Below are 10144 nucleotides of genomic sequence, written 5' to 3' on the forward strand. Positions count from 1 at the left end.
CAAATGCAAAGTCCTTAACAGTTGCCTAATTGCTCCAAAGTAAGACTGGTCCAACCAATATCTAAATAAGAAATCATATATTTTCAGAGGCAAGCAATAACAAATAATTTTTTAATTATATAAAATAAAACCAATGCAAAAATAAAAAAATTAATTAGCAAAAATGTTGGAGATGTAACATAATTTAAATGATTCAGATAAATAGAAGATTCTATAAAGCAGTGTTCCCCAACCCCTGGTCCGTAGATCAAATGGTACCGGGCCGCCTATTTCATTGAAACTAAATTTAAATTCCCAGTTCATAGTTTGATTAGTTAAATTCTTAGTTTGAATTCCTGGATATAAGCAACACACTTCGGTGTCATTGTCTCCGATTACCCCCAGAGGGAACCGTCTTGTTGCACAGAAACAAGCTCAGGATTCTCATTGATTTAACGTTCTACTAAGTTAAAAAACTTTATATTTATTTTTTGGTGTAACTGTATTTTATTTTGAAGGCATGTTTAAATANTTAGTTTGAATTCCTGGACATAAGCAACACCCTTCGGGTGTCATTGTCTCGGATTACCCCCAGAGGGAACCGTCTCATTGCACAGAAACAAGCTCAGGATTCTCATTGATTTAACGTTCTAGTAAGTTAAAAAACTTTATATTTGTTTTTTGGTGTAACTGTATTTTATTTTGAAGGCATGTTTAAATACAATTAAATTAGAATTAATAAATCAAAATAATCTAAAATATAAACAATCTACGCCCCCCCCCCTTAGTTGGCCACAGTAAAATTATGAAACGTTGTCAGGTCCGCGATGATAAAAAGGTTGGGGAACACTGCTATAAAGTATATACTACGGATAACAACTGACAAAAGAAAATTTTCACTATTAGCAAAAATGAGAAAGAGTAAAAACAAGAAATTATTCCCCCACCACTTTTTAATGCATAAGTTTTACTCTAAATACTGTACATATGATTATTATGCATATGACAGTACATATGATTATTATTCATAATAACAAGACTATGTTGAGTTAAATTACTTTTGATGGGAAAATGTTACACAGTAGACAACAATAGGGTTTTATGCTAGTATGAAGTTTATAATGCTTATCTAAGCTTTCCTTCAGCAAAAATCTTTTTTTGCATATATTACAAGGATAAGGTAATTCATTTGAATGAACAACTCTGTGTCTCATTAAATTTCTGTGTTGCGTAAAACCTTTATTGCACACTATACAAGAATAATTTTTTTCTCTAATATGAATAAGATTATGTCTCTCTAAATACTGCTTTTGAGCAAATCTTTTATCACATACATTACAAGAGAATACCTCTTTTTTATTCTTAGAATGATCAGACATATGTTTAGTTAACCGCGATTTTATTGCAAATCTTTTATTACATAAATTACATGAAAATGGCTTGGTATGAATCATACGATGACTGTACAAATTGTTTCCAGTTGTGAACCTTTTTTGACATATACTACAAGAGTAAGGCTTCTCTTCAGAATGACGACGACTGTGTTTTCTTAAATATGCCTTCACAGCAAAACTTTTATTACATATCTTACATGAATATAGCTTCTGTCCAGTATGAATAATATTATGATCCCTGAGAGTAGGCATCGAAGTAAACTTTTTATGACATATGTTACAAGAATATGGTTTCTCTCCTACATGAAATCTCAAATGATGGTTCAGAGAGCTCTTATTTGTAAACTTTTTATCACATATATTACAAGAATATGGTTTCTCTCCTGTATGAAATCTCAAATGAAGGTTCAGAGAGTTCGTACTTATAAACCTTTGATTACATATGCAACACAAATATGGTTTCTCTCCAGTATGAGTTCTGTAATGTATGTTCAGGTGGTTCTTCATGGAAAACTTTTTATCACATATATTACAAGAATAAGGATATTCTCCAGTGTGAATATGAGAATGCATTGTTAAAGTTGTCTTGTAGGAAAATTTTTTATCACATATATTGCAAGAAAAAGGCTTTTCCTTACAGTGAACTACAGAATGCCGAATCAATAAATTTTTTTGACGAAACGATTTATGACATATGTCACATGAAATTGAGTTTTTTGCAGACATGGATGCAAATATAAAATATTTTCAGTAGTTTTTTTTTTCCAGCAGAAGCAGCACTGAATATTGTTCCTTCCTTTGAACTTGATAATTTATAAATATTTCCTTTTTTTTTTCAATCTAAATTGGTTAGCTTCTGTCTAAGTTATTAGTGAATGAAATTTTTTTAATGCACAACAAATACAACTGCTTAAAATATGTATACTTGCAATATGATTTAAATACTAAGACAATGTTTTCTAAACCAACAAAGAATTATCAAAAATAAAAAAATTCTCCCAAGAATCAATGCAATTCAATTAAAATATTTTTTTTTCCTTTACTTAAATTTAACAGAGGTCTTATAAACAGAAATACTTAAATTTATGAAATAGAAATGTCTTTGTAAATTATTATGCTTTTAATGATCAGTAGCGATTACTTTCAGATAACTGTACCATCAATATATCATCAAGGAGTGAAATATCTTCCCCTCTTGGTGTAAAAACGGATCTCCTGAAAAAGGCTGAAGAACTATGAAAGAAAAAGGAGAATTTAACTCAAAGAATTTTAAGAACAAAGAAAATTTAACTATGCAGACAGATATTTAAAAGTTGACATTTTTGTATGCACAAAAATTCTTAAAATCATAACTTATTTCAAATATTATTCAAAATAATAAATATATAACTAACTTTTTTAACATGCACTTGTGTTTATCTTAAGTATCAATTTTAAAGATATATGTAGACAATAAACATCTGCTTATAGCTTTCTTAGTAGTAATATCTTAATGTGACAGAAATAGGCCAAGGGGCAGGGTTGCCATGCGTAATATTTTTTCACCAAAAAATAGGGATGTGGTATTGGCGATCGAAATGGGCTGCAGGTGGCGTAAAGCAGAACTCTCTACGTATGGCAACACTTTACATGCCTTCATTAGCTTTTGGAGAGTCTTAGAGGAAGGAAGAATAGTTTCTCTCTTGATATTCACATAGATTAGAATCTTTTAAAATGGAAAATTATCTGGAACTGAAAACTACATGTTACTAACTATGGTTAATAGTTCTAAAGAAAAGTATCACGGAAATTTTAAATATTTTTTATTGAATAAAAAGGGAAAATATCGTAGTACATTCCTATACAACTGAAAAGAGGAGGAGAGGGAAGAGAGAAGGGCCAAAGGCATGAAATCGGTCTCTCCCCAGATGACTTATTCGAGCGTTGCGAAAGCCAATTTTTCGTAGTATTTTTTTAAATAAAAGTAGTGTATGTTTTTATTGCTTTTATCAATTTTTTAATCAAAGAGAAGAAGTTCCACTCTAGTTTCTTCAAGTAAAAAGCAATTTTTGAAATAAGCCAATCGGATAAATACATCTCGATTTCCACGGCATCTGCGATAAGCTGTCAGATATAGAAGTCACATACTAAATGCGAAGATTGGATATAGAAGCTACGTACATACTTTTGAACTCTATCTGACAGCAAAGTTTCTTCACAATCCAATTTCAATAAAAATAATACTGACTTTAAAATAACTTATTTCCATTTATGTATTAAATAACTTCTTTTTTAATTTTATATTATGTAAAAGTATTTAAATTAGAGCAGATTTTCAGTTGTTAACCTGCAACTTTATTTAAATTATTTTATATTTATTACTTTGTTGATCGAAAATAATTTTAATTTTCTTTGACAGTTATATGCTTATTTTTGTAAAATTTAGTAACCTTTTATTTTTTATAATAGTTATTTTCTAATAAATATTACAATGTGACGATTACAAAAACCATAGAGAGAACTAGTTTATGAAAGATATTGCAAATTCTAGAACTAGTATATTGCAACTTCATATCAAATCCTGGTTCAGCCTTTACATACATCATATATAATTGAATCAAATATGAGCTTATCTCCAAATGATTATAATTCTTTGAAGGTGTTTTTTGAACTGATTAAAAATCTCTATTTAAAAATAAATCATTTTCAAAAAACTTTCATGATTCAAATGTAGGAATGAAATTATTAATAAAAATTAAAATGTGAATAAAAAGAAAATACAGTAATATATGTAAAAAAACAGTCTACAAAATTAAAATATATCAAAAGCCCTGAAGACACCGAAAAATTTGCACAAAATTAGAGCACATCGCAGTATGTCTCGACAGAATGTCAAGAAAGTGTGCACCCTCGTCCCTCTACCTACTGATTACATCTTATAGCAATCCTAGAAATGCACCCCTAAAATTCTAGGAAATTTTCCATGTAAAACATTTATAACCAGATCCAAACAAACAAGTTATCTTCTCCTCTACCTTATATAAAATATAGTAGATATGCCCCATCTCATAGCTATAGATAAAACAGAGTATTTTGAAGCTGCGAACATTTTCCTATCGTAAAAAAAGAATCGGCTAACTTTGTAGGCATACCACACGTGAGGATCCTGGGGTATTGTCCAAAGTATTGAGAGGGAAGAACAAATATTTTATATTTTTGAACAAGGAAGAGGTTCATTTGATGTCAATAAAATGATTTTGTAAGTGTTATTTTTTCTACCAAATAAAAGTAGAAAAATTTTTTAAACTATTATTTTTAATGAGTAGTTTGAGAAAATATTGAAAATTGTCCTTTACAATAGGGGGTGTTTGAACCCCCTTAATCCCTCCCTTACACGCATCCCTGAATACAAGTACCTAATGGACATGTTTCGTTTTAAATTTTTACGAGGGCATCTGGTTTTTGTTTCAGGTGTTATGTAAAATTTCAGATATTGAAAGAATAAAGTTATGTAAGCAATTCTTCATTTAATTTCAGTACAAAAAGTGGAAGAAATTTCATGGCAGTAAGTAATTTGATTATTTTTAAATTATTGTCTTTATTATTTCAAAAAATGGCAATTTAAAAATTCAAACAATATTATTTTAATTTTGAATAAATCTTTAAATAAAGCTATAGTTTCATTTTTGGAAATAAATGATATATAGCTATATTTTAGAATAGATTTTTTTTATGTTAAAATTTCCATTCAATTCAAATGAAAATATAACTTTACAACCATAGAATGCAGTTTTTAATCTATCTACAATTTCAGAATATTAATAATGTATGATAACTGTACAATTACAAAAAACTAAAGTAAAATGAGATATGACTAGAGTAATGACTTTTACAAAACTTGTTTAATGAACTAATAAATAAAATTGAGATTTTATTAAATGCATTTAAATTTAAAAATTTAACAGAAAACTCATTGTATAAAGAGAAGAAAAAAATTACTAATAAAAATTAAGCTACTCTATTATGTTTCTTACTTAAATTTGAAATAGTCATTTATATGAGATAGTTGGACACAAAATATAATTTAAATAAGGAAAAATTGATGGTAGCATAATTCGGTATAGTAATTTTACTTAGTATTTCTGTTTTGCTTAGTAAATAATGCATGTAATAACATTTTAAAACTATTCTTCTGCTTTTTACTTCTTCACAACAATACTTTTTTTTTATGATTCTATACTTTAAAAATACAAATAAAAAATATATTAACAAAAAGAAAATATGAAATAATAATTTAAAGTTATTTAATCCATATTTTAATTAATGCTGTATTATTTATAAGTGTCTTGCTATGCTTGAACTTTACTCATTTCATATAAATGATACAGCATGTTATTTTATTTATAATTAAGTCAATAGTACTTAAACCTTATGCAACTCATTTGTCATTTTTACTCTTTTTTATCATGGCATTAGTTTAAAATACTATTTTATTATCTTAAATACTTCATGCAGAATTTGTAATGAATGGGGAAAAAATGTGCATTTCCTAAAATTGGTTGATTCAAGGGTTATAAATTGTATACTGCTAAATGACATTAAATAACAATGATGGAGAATGTTTTTTTTTTTTTAAAAAAATCTAGTGCCCTTAATTGAAAGTAATTAAGCTATTATAAAGTACAAACATGAAAACTTTTTGAACTATTAATTAATATATTCTCAAAAAATAATTGAAAAATATCCACTTTCTTTCCATAAACATGCCGACATATTAAAAAAGAATGAATGAAATTTTTGAATATGCTTATACATTGCTTTACATTTCAACTTAAAAAACGAATAAAATTTTAACAGCAAAATGTTATATTAGTAATGTAAAGGAGAAGTTCAATTATCATCTAAACTTTGTTTGACACAAAATAGAAAAATGACACACTTAAGCATTGTTTAATACCATCAGTTAGAAGTATTCAATTTACATAATTTAATGGTCACGTATTTTTTTCATGAAAAATTTAAGGTAATATATATTTTTTCAATTAAAAAATATTTGAAACTAATGGAATGGTAATAATAAGATGATAAGAATTAAAAATGTCAAATGGAATGCATACATACACATAAAGTAGTGAAGTAAAGGGTATGCTTTAGTATTTAAAAAATAAATAAATAAATAAAGCATAAATTACTTTTTTGATATTTATTTTATCACACTGAAGATAAGCATAATTAGCAGTAAGCTCACTAAATATAACAAAGTTTTTAAATGTAGCATTAAATTAATCATTATTAAATTAATCATATATTTTCAATAAAATTTGAATAGTTTTTAATATTTTTTAATCATGCTCTAAGCATTAAAATTTGAAAATATTAGAATCATTAATATAAATATACTGCATATAACACATACAATAAAAGTTTGTTAACACTGATAACTGCAAAAATTATAAGAATAAACAGAAAAATAAAATAGAAATTCAGAATAATGAAATATATATTTTTATTAAAAAATTATATTTCTACAAAAGAGCAATATGTATACATTTAAAAATTTCATATCACACATCTCTATTTATAGTAATACAGTCATTAAACTCAAGATTTAAAAGATTTATATAAGAAAACTATTTTTTATTTACAGGGTACCTGTGGCATTTTAGGTTTTCAAATCCAAGAATTTTTCACGACTTATCGAAGTTACCATTTTCTCCGATAAAAACACAATAAATTTAAAATAAATGTTTATTGAAATGATAAGAATAACCAAAACTGTTACACTCTGCATAATCATATTTATAAATTTAAAAAACAGAGTAAAGAAAGGGTTGAAGCAATAAAATAGCTGAAAAAAATACAAAGGCAATTTTTTTTCTGCAGAATTATATTCTATAAAGAAAATTTTTTTGTTCATGGGAAAAGAAAGAAATATTAGTGATTTTTCTGTTCTCATTTCAGAATTAAAAAAATTCGCCAATAACTGGCTAGCTGCAGCTAGAATTTTAAACTGATAAAAAAAAAAAAATTCTGAAATCACAGAAGTTTAGAAGATAATTGATGAATAAGATAAATTAGGTTCTTTCTTTCATTTTTTGAAAGAACACCATAATTTTTAAAGAACATGATAAAAGCATTTTGTATTTTAAGAAATATGACTGTGAGTGGGGTGTTGTTACAAATTCAGACATTCAGAACGCTGTGAAATTGAAGAGGGGGGGGGGGATTCCATTTTAAAAATTAGATTTTTCAGCGACTTTTCATGGCTTTCTAGGATTTTTTTAAAAAAAAGTTAAAACCATGACAAATTTTGTTCAATACCAAAATCCATAACTTTCCAGGTGCGCAGATACCCTGTATTTAGTTATATTTAAAATAAAAGTATTTATATAAATAAAAGAGAAAGTTTTTAAAAATGCCTTTTTTTTAAAAACAAAACAAAACATTGGTTAAAATCAACCAACCTTTTACATATGCTGCTAACACATTATTTTATAATTTTTTATTTTATATTAATGCTAAGTGGAGGTGAAAAGTAATGTATATACATATTTAAAATCTTCATGTTCATGATAAACATATTTAGAATATTTATAGGTACTTTTTCGATTTCATGCTAGTATTTAAGGAACATAAATGAATATTTGTGAATTTTTATTGAAAATACTAATTAATAATTGAAAAAGTTTTTAAGGATTCTTTCAATAAATTAGTTACTTTTAATTTGAGGTATAAAATATAATTTAAGCATTTATTTTTAGTAAATTAAAATTTATTACAAAAAAATCATTTATCTTTCAACTATGCAGATAAAAACTGATGCCAAAATGAATTAGTTATTTTATTTATATATATATATATATATACACACACACAGACAGTTGTTTTTACTGATATGAAAATGTACATACAGATTACTTTTTAGAGTACAATTTTTACTCCCCCCCCCCAATCAATTGAATATATGATGTTTATTCATGTTAGCAAAACTATGTTAGTTTACATTACTTGCAAAGGAAAAATGTTACACAGTAAGCAACAAGGTTTTATGTTAGTATGAAGTCTATAATGTTTATCTAAGCTTTCCTTCTGCAAAAATCTTTTTTTGCATATATTACAAGGATAAGGTAATTCAGTTAAATGGACAACTCTGTGTTTAATTAAATTACTATGCTTGGTAAAACCTTTATTGCACACTATACAAGAATAAGTTTTATCTCCAATATGAACAAGATTATGCCTGTCTAAATGCTGCTTTTGAGCAAAACTTTTACCACATACATTACAAGAAAATGACTTTTTTTTATCCTCATAATGATCAGACATATGCTTAATGAAGCGCGATTTAACAGCAAATCTTTTATTACATAAATTACAAGACAATGGCCTGGTGTGAATCTTACGATGGGTGTTCAGCACTCCACCTCTTTTAAACCTCTTATTACATAAATTACAAGAGTAAGGTCTTTCTTCAGAATGAGAAAGGATGTGTTTCCTTAAATATGCCTTTACAGCAAAACTTTTATTACATATCTTACATGGATATGGCTTCTGCCCAGTATGAATTAAATAATGATCCTTGAGAGTTGGCAGTGAACTAATTTTTTTATGACATATATTACAAGAATATGGTTTCTCTCCTGTATGAAATCTCAAATGAAGGTTCAGATAGCTCTTACTCGCAAACTTTTTATCACATATGCAACACAAATATGGCTTCTCTTCAGTATGAGTTCTGTAATGTAGGTCCAGGCTTCTCTTCGTTGAAAACTTTTTATCACATATATTACAAGAATAAGGTTTTTCTCCAGTGTGAATACGAGAATGTACTGCTAAATATGTCTTGAAGGGAAATTTTTTACCACATATATTACAAGAAAAAGGCTTTTCTTTACTGTGAACTACAGAATGCCGAAGTAATAAATTTTTTTGACGAAACGATTTATGACATATGTCACACGAAATTGACTTTTTTTCAGACATGGATGCAAGTATATATTTTAATTGCTTATTGTTCAATTTTGTTTTTCAACAGAAACAACACTGGGTACATGAACTATGAGGAAAAACTCTTTGAAGACAATAATTAAGAAATGAATATGCTAGATTCTTAATAAATAGTTTAGATATAAAAAAATACAAGAAAATGGGCACTTGCAGGATTACTTTAATAGATATAAAAATGGCACTTAAACAAACAAATAATTACCATACATAGAAGCTTCAAGCTATAAAGGATAACACAATATCAAAAAAATTCTTCACAATTTTAACTTACAGAATTACCAAGTATAAGATTTTACTCATGTAACACCAAAAAACATAATTTTCTGTTACTTAAACATCTAACAGGCCTCATATACTAGCTCGTGACACAGTTAGAAACATGCAAAAAATTACATAAGCAAAACAAGTACAAGAATTTTTAAAAATTGAAAATACGAATTGAATGGTTATTATTACAATGTTCCATAAACGAACACAAAATTACCTTAAAGAAAAAGCTTCAAGTACAATACAATGTCCATAAAATAGATTTTTTTTATACATTTATTTTAGATAAATTTCATTATTTATTTTACGTAATAAGAATCAACTTATGTAACAGGAAAAAAGTAATTTTTTGAGACATTAGACGGGGATATTATCATAATATGATTGTAAATTAATAATTTTTGAAAAAGTTAAATATTTTTTGTGGATATTTTGCCGACGGATCAACAAAAAATGAGGGTGAGGCAAATCAATTTTTAAACTATACTTTGGCAATAAGCACTTGCTTGTAGCTTTAT

At 26.8% G+C, this 10144-nt stretch overlaps 2 protein-coding genes across 2 annotated transcripts; both read right to left on the reverse strand.

Annotated features, from left to right (window-relative positions):
- Positions 1–919: 919 nt before the first annotated feature.
- LOC107442976 (zinc finger protein ZFP2-like) lies at positions 920–2864 on the reverse strand. Its single transcript, XM_016056696.3, has 2 exons — positions 2768–2864; positions 920–2606 (listed from the first exon to the last, which is right to left on the reverse strand). Exon 2 carries the CDS (start codon positions 2097–2099, stop codon positions 1029–1031), a length of 1071 nt encoding a protein of 356 aa, XP_015912182.2. The 5' UTR covers positions 2100–2606; positions 2768–2864; the 3' UTR covers positions 920–1028.
- Positions 2865–8211: 5347 nt separating this feature from the next.
- LOC107442983 (zinc finger protein ZFP2) lies at positions 8212–10081 on the reverse strand. The gene has a single exon (XM_016056704.3). The coding sequence runs from the start codon at positions 9333–9335 to the stop codon at positions 8352–8354; it is 984 nt and encodes a 327-aa protein (XP_015912190.1). The 5' UTR covers positions 9336–10081; the 3' UTR covers positions 8212–8351.
- Between the last annotated feature and the right edge of the window lie 63 nt (positions 10082–10144).

Source organism: Parasteatoda tepidariorum, chromosome 6, assembly GCF_043381705.1.
Source record: "Parasteatoda tepidariorum isolate YZ-2023 chromosome 6, CAS_Ptep_4.0, whole genome shotgun sequence".
NCBI classification, from domain to species: domain Eukaryota; kingdom Metazoa; phylum Arthropoda; class Arachnida; order Araneae; family Theridiidae; genus Parasteatoda; species Parasteatoda tepidariorum.

Coding starts and splice junctions, on each gene's coding strand:
- LOC107442976 (XM_016056696.3), bottom strand. CDS start 2,099: ATGTCTGCAAAAAACTCAATTTCATGTGACATATGTCATAAATCGTTT.
- LOC107442983 (XM_016056704.3), bottom strand. CDS start 9,335: ATGTCTGAAAAAAAGTCAATTTCGTGTGACATATGTCATAAATCGTTT.